General features: G+C 45.4%; 2 protein-coding genes across 6 annotated transcripts in view; both read left to right on the forward strand.

The window, feature by feature from the left end:
- On the forward strand, positions 1 to 7,486 carry LOC119039136 (zinc finger and SCAN domain-containing protein 16-like). The gene is given in 5 exon segments (XM_053655871.1): positions 1 to 101; positions 898 to 1,012; positions 1,797 to 1,920; positions 4,971 to 5,135; positions 5,138 to 7,486. Coding segments are annotated over 5 exon segments (882 nt in total). The 3' UTR covers positions 5,515 to 7,486.
- Positions 5,351 to 19,220, forward strand: part of ZKSCAN8 (zinc finger with KRAB and SCAN domains 8) — a 23,455-nt gene continuing 9,585 nt past the window's right edge. Inside the window, exons 1-4 of one of the 5 annotated variants that reach the window (XM_037131804.2) lie at positions 5,351 to 5,436; positions 7,767 to 8,615; positions 14,498 to 14,553; positions 18,707 to 19,215. In XM_037131804.2, the coding sequence (XP_036987699.2) occupies positions 18,799 to 19,215 (417 nt within the window). In that variant the 5' untranslated portion in view covers positions 5,351 to 5,436; positions 7,767 to 8,615; positions 14,498 to 14,553; positions 18,707 to 18,798. Of the gene's footprint in view, positions 5,437 to 7,753; positions 8,616 to 14,357; positions 14,554 to 18,706; positions 19,216 to 19,220 lie in introns of those variants that run through there. The other 4 variants (XM_053655920.1, XM_053655919.1, XM_053655921.1 and 1 more) reach the window with 4 other exon arrangements.

The raw sequence follows: 19,220 nt of genomic DNA on the forward strand, positions 1-19,220 counted from the left end.
ATGCACCGGGACAGGCCACATGGAACAATCACCGCGGAAAACGCTCGTCCACCCCCAGAGGACCCGCAGCGTGAGGGGCCCCATCCGGGTGCCGATGGCGGGTTGGCCTCCAGTCATCGCGCACATTGAACATCTGGGAATAGAGGAGTGTGCATGGGGGAGGGGCCCTGGTGGCTCGGGCAGAGCTGCTCCTGGCACTGGTTCCCCGGGGACACCAAGTCGCAGGCTACAGACCTGGTGGTGACTGCTCTGAGCCCTCTGCTGTGCACCCCGGAGTCACGTGAACACAGCTTCCAAGCATGAGACCTGCTGGACTGGCCAGTGGTCGATTTGTGAAACTGCTCAGAAGTAAGGGGCTCCGGAAATTGGAGTGTTTACCTTCCTCTTCCCTGCCCGTTCCTCTCCTTCCTGCTTTTCTTGCAGTTGGAGGAATAGTCTTTTCCAAAGCGTGAGTTCAGATTTGACATATGAACTATTTCGGAAAAAAAACCCAAACCTGAATTGTTGGTTAATGATGAAATATATTAACCTATCAATTAGTCATACTAAAAACAGGGTAAAACACAAAGACTATTTTATGACACTGGAATGAATTTCGGTGTGCGGGGGGCGTGGGGGGGAGCAACTAGACTGCCGATTCCCAGGGCCGATCACATCTTGGACCAGAGGTGGCAGTTGCGCCCCACCTAGGTTTGTTTTGTTTTGTTCCTAATAGAAAAGTATAGCAACTCTTTAAGAATCAGCATATTTCACATACAATCTGACTTCCCTTACAAGTTCCCTTACAAAAATAGTGTTCACCATTTTTGTTTCAATATTTGTGTTCTATAAGTAAATACTTACTTAAGTCCTTTGTGACGCTTCTATCGGCTTAGTCATATTTTTCTTATTCCTGAGTATCCTGCCCGCGGACTTGCAAGCGTGGGTGCGGGCGCAGCACCCTGAGACTGGTGAGCAGGCTGTGGCTGTGCTGGAGGATCTGGAGAGGGAGCTAGATGAACCTCCGGAGCAGGTGGGAAGGGGTACCGCGGCCATGCGGAGCAGCCAAGAAAAGGCATCTGGAAGAACAGGCTGGGGGGCGGGGCACAGTAAAGTTACGTCAGACTGAAGCTGTCAGTGAGAAGTTAGAGGAAGAAAACAGAATTTTCTAACATCCACATATATAGGGTGAGCTACCTTGTAATAAGAAATCTCACTGCCCAGAGGAGGACTCAGTTTGGGGTTAGTGGATGTCAAGGATACTACAGAACAGCACCGTCCAACAGAAATATAATGTGAGCCCCATTTAAATAAAAACAAGTGAAATTAGTATGCTTTGGGTAACCTAAAATATGTAATCAATATAAAACTGAAGTATTTTACCTTTTTTGTATTATGTTCAATATTTGGCGTGTATTTTACACTTTGCAGGTCTCAGTTCTTACTAGCCCTGTTCGAAGTGCTCAGTAACTGCATTGTACTGTGGCTGTCGCATTGGTCAGCAGTGACCAGAGAAACGCCCAGTTGGTGGGAGTCGGTCTCCATTCCGAGGTGCAGGACTGAGATCCTGGACCTTAGCACATCACTGTGAAAAGAGACACTGTATGTCATTCTTGGTGTCCAGAACGGTGGAGATTAGCCTCCAGGGTTCTCCGCACTTTTAGTCATTACTGCCATTTGCAGCTTAACAAGAATTCATACTTTTTTCTACGTCCATGGTCCCTGACAGATGCTCATTTTGATCTTTTCTCTGGATTTCTTGCCGTTCTTTCAGGAAAATCTACCTTATGAGCCCGATCACGCTTCCTTGTCCCCAGGTCCAAGCCCAGTCAGAAGGACAGGACACACTCCTGGACAAGTTGGCCCCCTCCGGGAGACCACCTGAGTCACTGGCTGCCCAGCTCCTCCCCAAGAAGACCCAGCAGGAGCCCCAGGCGAATGGTAAGGAGCAGGTTTCAGGTATGAGGGAAGGGGCACCTCCTTCATTAGAGGGGCCTGCTCACTGTCACCTTCTCCTTTCCAGCTTTCCCTCCTTGTCCTCTGCCTCCCTGTGGGAGATGTCATCCCCTTCTACCCTTGACCCATCATGGAAATTATATTTTTGTTTTTCATTAGATTTAAAAGTGTTCTTTGGCCTAACCTGTGGGGGATGGTACTTAAGTTAATACCTATTGTTATCTGGTGATTCTGTCTTCAGATCACCTTACATTTCCATTTTGAGCAGGGGGACTTGCATGACCTCTTGTGTTAGTCTGTGAAGGCAGCTGGAACAGAGTACTGCAGACTAGAGGCTTAACAGAACTCTGCTTTCTCACAGTTTCAGAGGCTTAAAGTTCAAGACCACGGGGCTCCTCTGATGAGGGCTCCCATGTGTCCCCACGTGGCCTCTTCGCTGTGCCCACCCACACCCGCTGTCTCTCTCTCTCTTCTTGTACCTGCTGGGTTAGGGCCTTGACCTTATGATCTCCTTTACCCCTAATTACTTGTGTAAAGACCCCTTTTCCAAATGCAGCCCCAGTGGGGTGAAAACTACAATGTATGAATTGGTGGGAGCACAGTTCGATCCATAACACACCCCCACACTGGAGGAAGTGGAGCAGAGAGCAAGAGTCAGTCAGCAAAGGAGGTGTTTGGTTTGTTTGTGTCTGCAAGTCGAGCTGACAGGGTTTTGGTTGTGGTTTGCTGCCCATCCCACTAGGTTGCTCACTAATTAAAATGATGTTGTCTTGTGCATCCTCAGGCTGTACTGAAAGGGACACACATTGCACCCAGTTCACCCAAACTCTGCTTCCAGGGCCCCAGCCCTCTGTGGAAACATTCGTGTCTGTGACACCTCCCTGACTCCACTCTCACTGCTGTGAATCTCCCCAGTGTGGCTCTCTCATTCTCTGGGGTCCCCGACTGGTGGTTTGTCTCATCTGCAAAGTTCCTTAATCTAAGATATTTCTGGCCAATATCTGGAGGGCACGGCATTCACGTCTATAATTTAAAGGAGCCTGTTAGTGCTTTAATGTGGAGTGTTGGCTATTGTTGGCTTTAGAGGTGAGGTTGAGACCCTTTTCTGTTCACACTTCTTTTCGTTGAATATTTGTTGAGCAGGAGCTCTGTACCAGGCACCCGAGAGGATAAGGTGCCTGAGTTCTTCAGACGGCTCCCCGTGGCAGGCCTGCGAGGCGTCAGTGTGTTTGTGTGAGCTGAGATGGGGGACGTTCCAGGCAGAGAGGACCGTGGGGGAAGGGGGCAGAAGAGTATCACACACCCCGAGAGAAGCGCCTGCTCTGAGCTGGGTTTCACGTGGAGAATTTTGTGGGTGGGAAAATCGAAGGCCAGTGGTGAGATCCCCGAGCACCATGTGGAGGAAACAAACTTCACGCCACCAGGTGAGGTCTGTCACAGTGTCTCACGTAGAGAAGTGGCTGACACAAAAACCATGGTCTGGGATTCCACTGCTTAAAAATGACGTGGAAAAAGATTGGAAGGATCATATGTCAGTGTAGACAAGGGATATTTCAAGATAATTAGATCATTTTCTTCTCTATTTTCCAAAGTCTGTAAGTGAAATAACAGCTCTAGTAGAGAGAAAAGATGTTCATACCAGGGGTAGGGGAAGACCACTCTCAAATACAGAGGATAGTCCGCCAGAGCAAGAGTAAGGCTGGGGAGAGAAAAGGGGGAATTCAAGAATACTTACTGTAGAAGGAACAATCTGATTGGATATGTGGGGGGGGGTCAGTATTTTGATACAGTCCACGTCTGGGCAACTTGGCAGATAATGGCATCAACAAGAAAGAAAAGTCACAAGGGCTGTACAGGCAGACTTCCTTTTATTGCACTTAGCATCGTGGTGTTTCACAGATGGGTTTTTTATGAATAGAAGGCATGACCCTCCACCTGCAAAAAGGTGACAGCTTGCTTGATTGCAGTCATTGCATTATGGTGGTGGTCTGGAACCGAACCTCAGTTACCTCCAAGGTCTGCCTATATCTGTGTGGGTAGAAGAGCTGGCGTGAATACAGGTTTTCGTTTTTTGTGGGGTTCTTTTTAATCCTCACCAGAGGATAAGCTTATCAATTTTAGAGAGAAGGGAAGGGAGTGAGAGAGGGAGAGAAACAGCGATGCAAGAGAGAAACTGGTCGGTTGCCTCTTGCATGCACCCAACTTGGGACCAAACCCACAACCCAGGTGTGTGCCCTGACCAGGAATTGAACCTGTAACCTTTTTGTTTATGGGATAACACTCCAGCCAACAAAGCCACACTAGCCAGGGCTGAAGGAAGTAAAATCCAGCAGGCGGTAGAGTTTAATGTTCTAAATCTGGGAGAAAGGTAGAGGAGGAGGTGGAAATTTGGGAGTCATCTGGGTAGATGACAGAATACATGGGTATAGCCAAGGTTGACCAGGAAGAACATATAATACAGTGAAAGAAGCTCAGTGAAGTTTGGGTGGAGGGAGATTCCGTAAAGGATGTAGGAGACATAGAAAAGCAGAAGCGGGTGTCACTGAAACCAAGGGAAGAGTCAGCCAGACACAGTCGCTTTTCCTGACAGAACACAGGTAAGGACCGATCATCTCAAAAAAGGATTCAATCCAGCACATGCACAAGGTCACCCACTATCCCCTCCTGCTTCCCCCGTCCCTCTGATGGCTCTTGATCACCACGTCACTCCTAACCCTCTTATTTATCCTGAGCATGTCTGTAGCCCCTGTTCACACGTACCACTCTGCATTTGCACAGGTTTGCCAGGTGACCCCTGGACCCACATTTTTGTCTTTTCCTCTCTTCCTAATCTATTCCCAAATACTGTATCCTGCTGCTCTCTTCCTCCCTGGCCTCTTGCTGCCTTCCCTTTATCTTCATAATCTTTTGATGGTGCCAAAATACCTCATTTGTGTGACTTTTCAATTTTTAATAAAACATTTGTAACACTTGTATGTTCTGTCTTCCGTAGGCTTTTTGCTTCTCAGACCTAAAATAGGGTCTGTTTGTTGCAGGTGATAAAACCAGGACTGAGAATTAAGAGTTATCCTGGAAAGAAGATTCTGTGCCCAAGGACACGGAATTTCTCGGGAAGGTAAACAGCAAAGTGAACAAAGACTTCCCTCAGCATCCCAAATCCAAAGATGCTTCCGAGAGTGCGGGCAGGCCAGAGAGGCGACAGGGGAAAGAAGACACTACAAGTGTGATGACTGTGGGAAAAGCTTCAGTCACAGCTTAGCCCTTAGTAAGCACAGGAGAACTCACACTGGAGAGAAACCCTATAAATGTGATGAATGTGGGAAAGCCTTCAACCAACGCTCACATCTCATCGGACATCACCGAGTGCACACTGGAGTGAAGCCCTATAAATGTGACGAGTGCGGGAAAGATTTTAGTGGGCGCTCAGGTCTTGTTCAGCATCTGAGAATCCACACAGGTGAAAAACCCTACAAGTGCGAGGAGTGCGGGAGGCCCTTTCAGGTAAGTTCAGCCCTTATTAGACATCAAAGAATTCATGCAGCAAAAAGAAACACCAGTTCCTTAGCAGCTCAGGTCTGATTAGAGACTTTATGAGTATCCTGAATGAAGTCAAAGCTTCGAGCATCATTAAAAATTTCCCTGGCATCACAGAATCAGGCAAGGGCATTTTAGTTCTTTTCTGTGAGGTGCCAGGTATGTAATTAGGTTGAAGTAGATGAGAACTGCTTTTGGAATTACTAACTAAAACGATACAATTTGTTTACCATCATTGTTGATATAATGGCCTAAATACCTAAATATTTATTCCTTTTTTATCTTTAGTAGGGGATATAATCATTTTGTGCAGTTTTTTTCTTTGCCAATGATAAAAAAAGGAAACCATGAGAAAAGTCAGCAGGCTAAAGAAGACAAATGGGAAGGGAAGCAGTAAGTGAGGAGTAGCAGCTGCCAGCACAGGCAGTAGGGGGTGTAATGAGTGTGTTCAGGATCTGTAACTCCAGACACGTCGCTTCTCTTCTGAATACAAACCAGTGATTTTCAACTGCTGTGTCACAGGAATTTTTAAAACACGCAGTACTTGTTTAGTCAGGGGCACTGACCTCATTTCCCTTAGATTGTCAAAGAAAAAAATGACAACAGCCAACACAACAATAGCTGCCTGGTATGAATGAATCAAAATTATACCCATTTTTGTCAGGTCAGCAAAAACTATATTTTTGATGTGCTGCGGAGTTTCAGTACTTAATTCATGCGCTCCTCCAGATGAAAAAGGTTGGAAGTTGCTGCTGTGACCTGAGGCACATGGTTGAGGTTGGTCTGGAGCTGCATTCTCCGGTGTGGTAGCTGGTCCCAGAGGTGGTCGTATAAATTCACACTGAACACAAGGAGAATGGAAAGTTCATTTCCTTAGTGACATCACATTTCAGTGCTCAGTAGCCATGTGCAGCAAGCAGCACCTGTGTTGGACAGCACAGACCGAGACCATTTTCATCACTGAGTTGTAAAGGGCACCGCTGTCCTGGTCAACCACAGATGAAATGCCTTCCAGCTCTGCCGCTGTGACTTCTGAGTTCAGGGAGGCAGCCGGAGACACCTGAGGAGGCTGCAGTAGCAGCAGAAAGTAAAATATACACCAGAAGAAAACAGTTGAGTAATAATGACACTTTTTGGCTATAAAAAGGAGGTTTATTCTACTTGGAGGAAGGTGATTACTAAAGTAAGTGTAACAGCCTAATAATTTAAATTAAAAGCTTAAGATACTATCTCATCTCTATGAAGAGCATAATTACAAGGTAGCATCCTGTCAGGTAACCTACACCAGCAGGAGAGTGGGAGGCCTGGGACACCAGTACTGTGAGATGTGTTAGCACTTCGTGGACTTGAACTGAGTAACGTGATGGGAATTGTGGCCACGGCCCAGCACCTTCAAACTTGCAGCATTGTCCAACTCTTAGGACCCACGGGTTCCAGGACCAGAATGACCAGGGAGTGACCTAATTTCTCATTAAGAGACAATTACACGCTTGCTTTTTGCATTGTGTACTGTGTGTCTGCTACTGTTGATGTTGATTCTGAAGTGCCACCCTAGTGTCCATTACCCGGTGTGACCAGAGAGGCGATGATAGGAGTTGGGACAGAACACTCTGGGGCCAGGGACCTCTGGAAGGATGTAGGCAGGAGAGGAGAGTCCAGTGGGATCTGGGATAACAGCAGACATGAGACAAGGGAGAGAAGAGGCTAAAGGATGGCGGGGCAGGAGCTGGACCTATCTTCACAGGCCCGTAGAATCCACAGGAAACTGGTGGGGAGGGTGCGAGCAGTTGGAGAGAAGAGCTCGTGTGTCGGGCACTGATCAGAACCACTGGGTTCCAGCAGAGCCATCCTGGGTGGGCTGCGCATGCTCTGAAACAGCCCCGAATGTGGAAGGCAGTTACTCAAATAGTTGTCAAAAACATACGTGTTTTTCTCCCATCTTTTTGGAGGGATTTTTTAAGGGAGACAAGAACTCCCTAAAGATGGGAGTTTTCCTGAACTAGCTGGACAGGTGTGATTGGTAACTACCTCAAATTTGGGATTAGCCTGGGCCAAAAAGGCAGGAACAAGGGTACAGGGAAAGGCACAAGGAGAGGGAAAGAAGAGAATGGCGAGTAATTCTGAAATTGGTATCAACCATGTTTGGCAAAGGGTCACCTGACAGAAGCCACGCAAAGATGCACATGTCGGCTCCACCCCCCAAGGTGCCGTGAAGTCTCAGGTGCACAGCGCACACTCCCAATGTTACCTTTGCTGAACGTGTTACCTACATGTTCATCCTCAGCATGAATTCTTAGGTCTCGTCAAGAAGTCCATCAACGGTGACCACTCAACTAGCAACTTTGTCTCCGGCGCCGGGTCTCGACACTGTCTCAGGCCGGGGCGCTGGGCTGTTGGACGTGCCACTGTACGAGGACTGGCTGCCACCACCGTCGCCACGATGGGCGCCGTCATTCCCCTACGGTTCACGATTACCACCATTCTGAGGTCCCTAAATAGCCCCAACCACGCCCAACCTCCCCCTCCACCGCCAACCCTTCCCATCTCCTGAGCCCGGTTTGTGGACCCACCACGGACCTGCCAGCCCTCCAGGATTCTACTCGGGGTGGAAAGGGACGAGGATAAGCTCCACCACGGTCCGTAGCTCCCTGCCCGGGGCGTACGTGGCCTTGAGTCCCACCAGCGAGGGTTCGGGGTCTCCGTGGGTCACTGCTTTGGGACCTGGCGACACCTCGCGGACGAAGGGAGATGAAAACTGGCCTCTAAAACTATCCGCCCCTTAGGCAACTCGGGGGCTAGAGCAGGGTGAAGCATGCCGGCGCTACAACCCTTCAGATTCGGGTTCGGGTCCTGGGCCCAGCACACTGGTTAACCAGTTGGGTGGTTGTGATGAGTGTCAGAATGCATGTAAAAAAAAAACGTAGTCTTTAGTTAGATACTGTCTTTCTCCCCTGTCATCCTTGTAATGCAAATGAGACTCATTAACCAACTGTCGCTTTTCTGGAGCCCCTGTGAAGAAAGTAAAGTGCAGGTCGCAGGTACAGGAGAAACCGTGAAGAATGAAAACACTGATGTCACCGTGAGCTGTACTCGGCGCTTGGCAGCTGGGTCGTGGTGCACAAGGACAGATCAAATGGAAGGGGAAGGTGAGTCATGCTGACTAAATTGAGCTAATCGGCAAAACGAATCAAACTACCATTCCTCTCAGAAAGGTGTGGCATAGTTGTATATTTAAAGGGCCACCAAGCTGGAACTCTGAAATCTCAGAATAAATATTGGACACCTACACTGAAGTAGTGTATAATCTATTTGAAGAGCAAATGTAACAGTAGCCACTAATGTGACTCAGAATGCGGTAGCACATAGACTGGTAAATCTGAGAAGTGAGAGAAATGTGTTATTAGAACAATAGGCCAGTGTCTGGAGCGGTGAGACAAGTGCTTTGACCGGAGAGCCTTGGGGGAGTGTGTCAGGGCCCAGGGAGAGGAGCGTTCTAGAAGGCTGTAAGAGGAGGCAGGGCTGCTGCTTGTGGAACAAGATACTACTCAGCCATGAATACAATAGAGTAACAATAGAAAAAAGCAATGTCAGAACACTGTGTTCCATAGTTCTTGGGAGAAAGCTGTATATGTAAAGATGTGAGAGATTACGTGTGGGACTCATGTAAAGGAAAAGGATACACTCCACGCTGAACAATGATCACTCGTATTGAGATTGGTGAAGATATTATGGTATTTGCAAGCTAACGATTTGTTTGCCACAGTTTGGTGGATACTGCAGAAGTCACTAAACTCCTGTGTCAGAGACAAAGGTCTTTATTTAATGACACAGCATTCTGAGCTTCATGTTCCCCTTGGCCTCAAAGTGAACAGGGGCCACATGGGTGCCCGGGTGCGTGCTGCTCACACCATGGGTTTGCATTCGGTGGGGGAACCCCAAGCTTAGAAAACCCAGTTTTTGCCCAAAGGAAGGCACTGTCTTCATTAGCCTGGTTGGAAAACAAATCTGCTTCAAGAGAGATGCAAACATCTTTGCAGAGATAATCAGAAAATTTGCCAGAAGACTTGGAGAAATACGAGATCCTTGGAGAATTGGTTCCCAACACTAGGTAACAGCTTGTGGGGCTTAGAGGAGGTGTCAGCTATTTTTCCTTTAGATGTATTTTAATGTTCTGTCATGTTTTATTTTGATTTTTTTTAATTTTTAAAAATGCAGTGAGAAATAACCCTGGCCTGGTGGCTCAGTAGGTTGGAGCATCATCCCGGACACCAAAAGTCTGCGGGTTTGATTCTTGCTCAGGGCACATGACTGGGCTGTGGGTTCCGTCCCTGGTTGGGGTGCATATGGGAGGCAACCGATCGATGTTTCTCTCTCTCCCCGCCCTTCCCCTCCCTTTCTCTCTCTAAAATCAATAAATATCCTCAGGTGAGAATTGAAATAAATATATATACACATAAAAAAGTAAAGGGCAAATAGAGAAGTTTAGTTTGTTTTAGTAAGAGATAAGGAGCCCTCAGCGTCAGTAACCGAGGGAATGATAAGGACATTTAAGGAACATGAATGCAGTGACCCCGTCTGGACTGGAGTTAGGAAGGCCATCTCAAGACAGCAGAAATGCAGGTCTGAGGGAATTAGAACTGAGGGTGGTTTTATTAATGGAGAAGAGCAACATTTTAAAGGAGAAATCGGCTGGCTCACAATTTTTCCTTCATCTCCACATTTCATCAGGATAAATTGAGGAAGCCTCTTAAGACTGTATGACTTGGCAGTTGGTGATATTGTTAATAACATCCAATGGTGTTTTAATGGGGAGTTGAATTTAAGAAAGAGGAAAAAAATCTCCCATCCAGGTGGTTTAATTGGAGAATTCTACCAAACATTTGAGGAATAAATAAGTCCTATATTATATAATCCTTTCCAGAGAACAAAAATAAGGTTACATACTCCACCCATGTTATGAGGCTAGGAAATCTTACCCTTTCATGTTCTGCTCTTGATTTTCATGAAATGTCCTCCAGTGCTGGTGCCTGTTCATACTTAGGTACGAAACCCCGAGCTGGTTAACCTGGGTAGTGTGAGTTTCTGCACCTTTAGGAGGCTGCTTGTGCTGCTGGTCTTACCCCAGTGGGAAGTCTGGGTGCAGGTCAGAGATAAGCAGGCTACAGGCAGGCAGGCCTTCCCTTAGACTGAGGGGGTAGGGAGCAAGCTCACTGGCTGGGGACCTGCACAATTAACACAAGAGCCACCTTCTCGGAGGTGGCAAGCTTCAATGTGCTCCCTCTTAGTGCTCTCTCTCTCCTGCTCTATTGCAGAAGTCCAGAGTCATCTCCAAGTTTGCCGTGCTTCTCTCTTAGCCTCCATTTTCCTAGTAAAGTTACCCCCACCTCCGACTTATTTTAGAAAGCAGGTATCAATTCATAACTAAAGGACAAGCCCCAGCTACCAGTTAGAAAGGTGAGCTGTTTCCTAGACCCAAATGCATTTCTTAGATGAATGGCCCTCTCTTGTCCTTTGTAGCTGGTGACCTGAGCTAGGACTTTTCATGGGTTCCTCTGGAGATACGCACCTGGCCTTGGGAGCTTGCATAGCAATTTCCTCTGCTTCTCCCGCAATCTGTGATCCCAGTTGCTGATCCTTTTCCAGAAGTTCCTCATATTTTTTGGCCTACTCTTCGTCTTCTGCCACATTAATTTCTGTACTTTTTTTTTAAGTTTTTCAGTCATGTAATAGGTTTTTGGGAGGGAGAGGAAGTAAATATATATGTCACTCTTCCAACATGAACTTGAAACAAGCCATGCTTTTTCCTGTGTGCCATCTTCTCTCCTACTTTCTCATTTTTACATACCCCACTTTTGGGTTCTTAAGGCTTTCTGACTAAAGTGAAACCAGAAGGGGTGGGTTCAGGGAAGTGGAGAGTAGAGGGCAGTGCCCTTGGAGAGGGGACAGTGAGCCAGCGTGTGATACTGAAGAAAGATGTGAGAGTTCAGCCACCTTGTATTATGACAGATGTTGAAGAGATTTGCAAAACTGAATTAACTCCATTCCTCTCACTGACTTATTTTGTTTGAGAAATATAGTTAAATAACCACAAAATATGTCATATAACATGTAATGGGCATGTTCTTATTTTAAAGAATATTTAATTCCTCAGTTTTAATTTTGAACACAGCAAATTTTGACTATCGTGACCCACCTAAGCTCTTAGGCCTTCCCTAGGTTTTTGTCTGTTTGTTTTTTTTAAAGATTTTATTTCTTTATCTTTAGAGGGGAAGGGAAGGAGAGAGGGAGAGAAACATCAATGTATGGTTGCCTTTCATGCATCCTCTGCTGGGAACTGGCCTGCAGGGAACCGGTCCGCAACCCCGGCATGTGCCCTGACTGGGAATCGAACCGCGATTGTCTGGTTCATAGGCCCGCGCTCAATCCACTGTTTTGTTTGTTCTTAAGTTTTGTTTTATTGATTCTACAGAGAGGGGAAGAGAGGGAGAAAATTACTGATGGTTTCCCAGAGACGGAACCTGCAACCCCGGTATGTGCATTGAACTGGTGGCCTTTTGGTTTGCGTGAGGACACCCAACCAACTGAGCCACACTGGCCAGTGCTCCTTGTTAGTTTTTAAGAACATAAGAGGAGTCATTACAAAAATATTAGAATTACTGTGCTATTTCATATACCATACATAAAGTGGTTCTTCTGAAACTAAAGTTCAAAACTATGTAGGAGGATCTGGGAACGGCCCTCGGTAGGAAAAATATTTGGTGTCTTTCTAGAATCATGTCCCCTGCTTATACAAATAGGGAAAATGCCAGTAACCAGAAACTACTTTGTGTGACTCTTTTTGTGCTCTGGTGTGGTGGCTATTGTTGGACCCTGCTACTCTGGGAAGTTTAAAATGTGTCCTCTAACCCTTGATGTGGCTAATTCCAGGAGTGGTTAGAAGAATTAAATGCTTGTTTTTCCACATTAGGAAGTCAATAGATTAATAGAGATTATCTATATATAATCAAGAAATGGCAGTGTTAGCATGTTATTTATAAATAAATATGAAGGTTAATAACAGTAAAAGGAGAGAGTTGAAGTGGTTGTCTCTGGAGAGGAGTGTGGTCTGGTGTTTTTTACACCATAATTCTGAGAGTATATTTAATTTTTACTTTTTTGTTTTAATTCACTTTTACATATGTATGCAACCATGTAACCATCATTTTTTGTCTTCTGTCATCACAGATTAATTTTACTTATTTTTGAACATGTTCTTACAAGATGACATAATATTTTTGAGATTCATGCAAATTGTTCATCTATCAGTAGCTCCTTTTTATTTCTGGTTAGTATTTTGTTGTATGAACATAAATCTATTTTCCTTTTGATAACCTTTTGGATTTGTCTAGTTTGGTCCTACCATGAATGAAGCTGCCCTGGACTTAGCTTTTCATATCTCTTAGGTTAATACCTAGGAGTGAGACTGCCGGGTCATAATGTTGGTATTACCGAACTTCACTAAAAACTGCCATTTTTCCGAACTGCTTGTACCAGTACACTCCCACTGGTGGTGTGTGGTTCCCGTTGCTTCACATCTGCATCAGCACTTGATATTGTTAGTCACTGTGATGTTAGCAGTTACACCTCACTGTGGTCTTGGTTTTCTATTTCCCTAATGAATAATGATGTTGAGTACACTTTCATGTACTTACTGTCCATTCATATGTATTCTTTTGTAAAGTGTGTAATAAATTCTTTATTAATGTTGGTTTGTCTTATGACTGAATTGTGAGTTCTTTACATATTCTGAATACTAGTCGTCAAAAATGTGTATTGCAAGTCTTTTGCAGTTTGTAGCCTTTTTACACGTTCTTAATGGTGTTTTTTGTTGAGCAGATTATTTAAATTTTTATGAAGTCAACTTTTTCAATTTTATGTTATTATTAGTGCCTTTTGAGGAATATTTGTGAAGATCATGATGATATTTTACTTCTGAACTACAACGTTGGGTTTTAAAAATTATTTTTTTAATGTAAAAACAGAAACAGCAGGGTTCTGGTCTGTCGCCAGCTGGGAGTCAGGAGCTGCGAGATGAAGGGTAAAAATGAGTGATTTGAGAGTCTAGAAGCGCTGAAACTTCTCCGTGTTTGTTCTGCTGTGATGATTAGGTGACAGGACCCTCAAAAATAAATCAGAACTAATACCTGGACAGGAATTTCTGAGATAGCGTTGGGGACTGGGTGGAAACCTTCCTGTGGCCATCGGCAGGAATGGAAAGGGGAAATGAAGCTGAAGAGTGGGGGCGCACCTGAGCGCTGAGATGGGTGATGAGGAAAGGTGCTGAAGGAATAAAAATGTGGGACGAAAACAACAAAAGCAAAAGACATTTTTTTCCCAACCTCCACCCCTGAAATCCTACTTAGTCTGAAAAGTTAAGACTAATACAATGGGTATATAAAGAATAAACACTGGTTTCCCGAACTCTGATGTTAAAACCGAGGTCAACTACTGAGGCTTATGTCCTGGATTTAGGGTTAAAAAGGCGAAACTGCAAACGCAGGCTTTGTAAACGAGTGTAACTCCTTGAAACAGGAAGTGGTGGAAGATCCGTGAAGAAGTTACATTCAGGGAATTATTTTTGAATTTTAACAGTATAAAGTGTACTCTTATCAGGTGCATTTTATACTATGAGCGACGATTAACAGGAATTCCTCAAGGGCCAGGTATGTATTTGGAAAGGACACCTGACAACAGGGGCCAGCTTACCAGCCTGAAGGGAGCCCAGGGAACCAGAGCCCCACACCTCCGAGTACGTGCTCGGACCTCTGCTCTGGGGCCGAGGCCAGTTGACGCGCAGGCGCGGGAGGAGCCCGGGGCGCCGACCATAGAGCTTTCAGACCACCAGGGTTCCTAGAGAGCTGCCGGAAGTGCCGTTGGGCAAAATGCGCTTTGACCGGTGCTGTCCCCCGGCTGGTGTGGAAGCTGGGAGCTTGGAGGCCTCTTCTGGTTGCAGCAGCGTTCGACCCCTTTTCTCTCCGCTCTACCCTAGGGCTGTCCGTTGTATGAAGCCTCCCTTCCCTTCCCCGGCCACCCACAGGACGCGCGGTGAGTACCGTTTCACCTGGGCCTGAATGCGCTTTGTGGCCAGAGCGGCCGCTGCCAGGGACGAACCTAAGGGTCGGAGCGGGGCGGGGCCGGGTGGCTCCCGGGCTCTGGGGATCGCGGACCCTGACTGCATCCGCGCCCACGCCCCTCAACTTTCAGGAGGGAACCTTTTGTAAGGGCTTGTTTTCTTCATCGATCTTGGATTAGTGGTGTTATTTGCAGTCGAGCATGTTTGTCGTCTTAAAATAGGAGACGATCCCCCCCATTATCTTTTTACAGGTGTATCCACCTGTAAAAGTGGATAGCTTTTACGCAGCAATTTTGCTTTTCCGTCACAATAAGATTCTCATGTTTTAAAAAGATACATTTTGCTCTGAGAAGCCCCAATTATTCCTGAAAACCTATCTTTGTTGTGAAGTTACTCTGCTCTTTTTGTAGTGCAGTATTCAGAAAATGGTGGCGTTGGCTGGACAGTTGTACAAAATGAAACACTTCTGGTGTCTTTGGGGCAGTATAGAGTTCAGCCTTGTTCAGAATCCCTCCGCTATTAGAAGAGCTCACTGAAGCAGGTGCCATTTGGGTCACTTGTGAGCAACTTGTACGGCAGCAGTGACTGCCGCCCCCGCTAAACAGGACCCAGGTTTTGTCGCTTGGTCAGAGACGCTTGTTTGTGCTGTAGTCACTGTTGTAACAAATGCAGACATACTTTGAATTTCTGTTGTGATTAAGCGTGAAGTGCGTGCGTTGAGTGCCAAAGCATTCAGTGTGTGTCGCCAGAGATAAAACAGAGCACCTCTTCTTGATCTTATAAACCTAGAAAGTGTCTCCTGTTTTTAGTTCCCAAACATCCCAAACTAAATTTAATTCGTCTGAAAGAAGAAAACGTTTCTTCTGCATCTATTGAAAAAGCAATGCAGTTAAAGTCCGAGTTGCACCCTCAGTAGTTCTAAGGATTATAGGGTTTGAGGTCAGAAGAAGCCTTAAAGGTTGACTGTTGTAATGTCCCAAATCAATAAAGTGATCAGGAGTGTCAAAAGGAGGTGCAAGAAGCCGTCTTTATCCACAAGGAGCTTCCCAAGTTATTACTGGTGTGTGTACACAAACAAAGAGGAAGGCACACAGCCGATTAATTTTGTAGTGTATCGTTTCATATTAGCTTATAGATCGGAATTGCCAGAAACTGATTGAGGGGGGAGAGACTAAAAAGAAAGGACAATACTTGTTTGTTGATTTAGTATAAAATGTGAAAAAAAAACAGATAAATGACTTCCATCAAAGCTTTGCTGTTGAGACTTTATTTAATATTATGATATTAACATTTTAATTTAATGTTTTAACATACCAACAATATAAAGTTCTTAAATGGTGCACACTTAATATTGAAATAGTTTGTAGTTGGTATTGATGAGGATTGATTTTAAGGAGGACATGGCTGGTTGTTTAGTAAAGGTGAGCACTGGCTTTAAGAAAATTCAAAAGAAGCCCTGGCTGGGTGGCCGAGATGGTTGGAGCCTCACCTTAAAACTGAAAGGTTGCAGATTTGATTCCCTGGTGCAGGCACGGAAGGCAACTAGTGAATGAGTGAATGCTTCTCTCTCGTATCAATGTTTCTCTCTCTCTGATAGCAATTTAAAAAATATTGTCAGATGAGGATTAAAAAAAAAACCTCAAAAGAATATGTGGTCAAACTGGGACTCTGGAGCATCCCATTCAAAACAGTAAGGGGTCAGTGTGCATGTCCCATGGTGATAGCCTTTCAAGTTTTTAAACTATAGGTGACACTTTTAAGAAAATTTAAGAATTTATTAATTATAATTGATTATTTAAATAAATTATTTTAAAAGCATGAATGTTAATCCTGTCTGTTCAAAACAAACTTGCTTACCCCTTGTCTTCAATCCTCCTCTTGCCCAAATTCACTCTTCCCTGAAATCTCACTATTCCATGAAATACCCCCTCCTTTCTGTGGAGTCATCATCCATGAATTAATCTCTGATGTCAGTCACCAGATTGAAATTTATCTCTTGTTTCTTGGTTCTTGCTATCTGTAGTTTACTCTCCAAACTGTTGTTCCCAGCCTTGTCTCATTTCAAAGATAATTCCCAATTCTCTTCCTTTTCTAAGTGAGGGTTCATGACCTTGTTGGAGTTCTTGGCAGGTGTCAGGTCTGTGAACTCTGCTGAAATTGAATATAAAGTTTTATGCCTGTGGGCTTTTTTCTTGGGAGAGGTTCTCTGTTTTCATTAGATTGTAGAGACTGAACCAACATCCCACCATCCCCAACAAAAGAAACCCTGGAAGGTGGAGACGCTGCTCTGAAGACTCAGATTGTCCTTCTGAGTACCTGTCCGTTCTCTGGCTTATGGACTATAGATCTGTGGTTCTGTGTTGATGTTGGCATCTCTTGCCGACTGCGTTTGGATATTCTGCCTTCAGTTATGTTCTTCAGTCCATTGTGTGCTGTTCTGCTATTATGATCTTTCTGGCAAACAAACATGATATAATATCCACGCTTAAAAAAAGAAAAAGCTCACTGCCACAAACAGGCATTTGCCAAGAACACCATGGCCGTGGGCAGACAGTTCCGGTGCTCCACACAATATGATAAACCCTGAATTTGGACCACATGACGAATACCTGGACAAGAATGAGCACCTTAATCTGCTTGTTGGGCGGGGAGGAAGGTACAAGGTGGGGGCAACAGAGAAGCCTTGTGGATAAAGGTAATAGTCAAGCTGAGACTTTCAAATAAGACTTCAATGGTTTCAGCTGGACCAGGGTTTACCACCCTTGGCACGGACACTTTGTTTTGGGGCTGTGTTTTGCACTGTAGGATGTTTAGTAGCATCTCTGGCCTCCATCCACTAGGTACTAGTAGCACCCCTTCCCCTCACTTGTGACAACAAAAAATGCTTCTAGACATGGCCAAGTGTCTCTTGGTGAAAGGGGTAAAATTGCCCTCAATCAAGAACCACTGCGCTAGAGTAAAGGGCTCTGCAGCAGAATTTTAAAAATAAACAGCCCTGATTTTAAAAAACACACAACAGTTTTGAACAGATATTTCACCAAAGGATATATACAGATGGCAATAAAAGCCCATGAAAGGATGCTGAACATTATTAGTCAGCGGGGAAATGAAAATGAAAACCAGAGTGAGACCCCACTACGTACCTATTAGAATATCCTAATTTTTTAAAAAACCAGTATCAGATGCTGGTCCAGATACAGAGCAGCTATAATTCTCACAGGTTTCTAGAGGAATGCGAAGTGTCGCAGCCACTTTGGAAAATAGTTTGGCACTGTCTTATAAAGTTGTACATCACTTACCATGAAGCTTACCACAGTTGCTGCTGGATATTTACTCAAGTAAACTGACTATGTCACTTCATAGTGGCTTTATTTATAACCATCAGAAACTGGAATCAACTGAGATGTCTTAATGGGAGAACGGATAAACATACTGATAACATTCAGCCACATTGATGATCACAGATGTATTACACTGAGTGAAGATGCCAGACTCCAAAGGCCTCATCCTGTATGATTTTATCTATAAAACATTCTGGAAGGTCATGAGGGTTTGGGACTAGACTTTGGGTTTGCAGGTAGTGATGGAGCATCCAGGTTCCTTGGAGATGCGGGTCGAGTGTTTCGAAGAGGAAAAGATGGCGATAAGGTCCACAGTAGAAGTTAGCTTTGAGGTCGGAGGGAAAACAGGCTCCCAAGCAGGATAAGGAATGTTAGGTAGAGGATAGTCTTTGACAGTACTTTGAGCTGGACTATTTGGAAATTAGTCTCATCTGTTGAGACCGAGGGACAGGTTGAGAGCTAAAGTATGTAGAAGCAGTACAGCTAGTGTAGCAACACTGAAAGAAGTTGAGTCAGCAGCTCTGGGGCAGAACTTTAATGAGACGCAGTGCCCCTAGTTTCCTGACCTTGTTTACCCAAGTCTACATCTCTAAGGAGTGAAAACAGATGGGTTGGTATGAGAAAAGACTATCAAGTTAAGGGGTTGCTTCTGGAAGATGGGAGGGGAAGACTTATGCATGGCCGAGCTGTGAAGTCCATGGCAGAGTAGGGAGCTTGTGAAGATGTCTTCATAAGTCACTATGACCTTTGACTTCCCTTAACACTGTCATTTTCTCTTGTAAAGAAGTCCCCTTAAAGAAGAGCCCTCAGAAGGTTCTCTCTTAAGAAGATAAAGAAGGGAGTGGGAACAAGTCTCCTGAGCTCTTCCAGCCCTACATGGCTACAGAATCAAGAAAGTGTTTAGCCCCATCCCCACCCAGCCGGGCTCCGGAAGAGGACCTTGTAATTGTCAAGGTTGAGGAAGATCATGGTTGGGACCAGGAATCCAGGCGACATGAACACAACCCTCCTGGCCAAGAGCTGTTCCGCCTGCGATTCAGGAAGCTGTGCTACCCTGAGACCCAAGGACCCCGAGAAGCCCTGATCCAGCTGCGGGCACTTTGCCACCAGTGGCTGAGGCCGGATTTGAACAGTAAGGAGCAGATCCTGGAGCTACTGGTGCTGGAACAGTTCCTGAGCATCCTGCCTACAGAGCTGCAGGCCCTAGTGAAGGAGCATCATGTGGAGAGTGGGGAGGAGGTAGTCACCCTGTTGGAGGATCTGGAGAGGCAGATTGACGTACTGGGACGACCAGTAAG

This window comes from Artibeus jamaicensis, unplaced genomic scaffold (assembly GCF_021234435.1).
Source record: "Artibeus jamaicensis isolate MK-2021 breed Jamaican fruit bat unplaced genomic scaffold, CSHL_Jam_final scaffold_1689, whole genome shotgun sequence".
Lineage (NCBI taxonomy): Eukaryota > Metazoa > Chordata > Mammalia > Chiroptera > Phyllostomidae > Artibeus > Artibeus jamaicensis.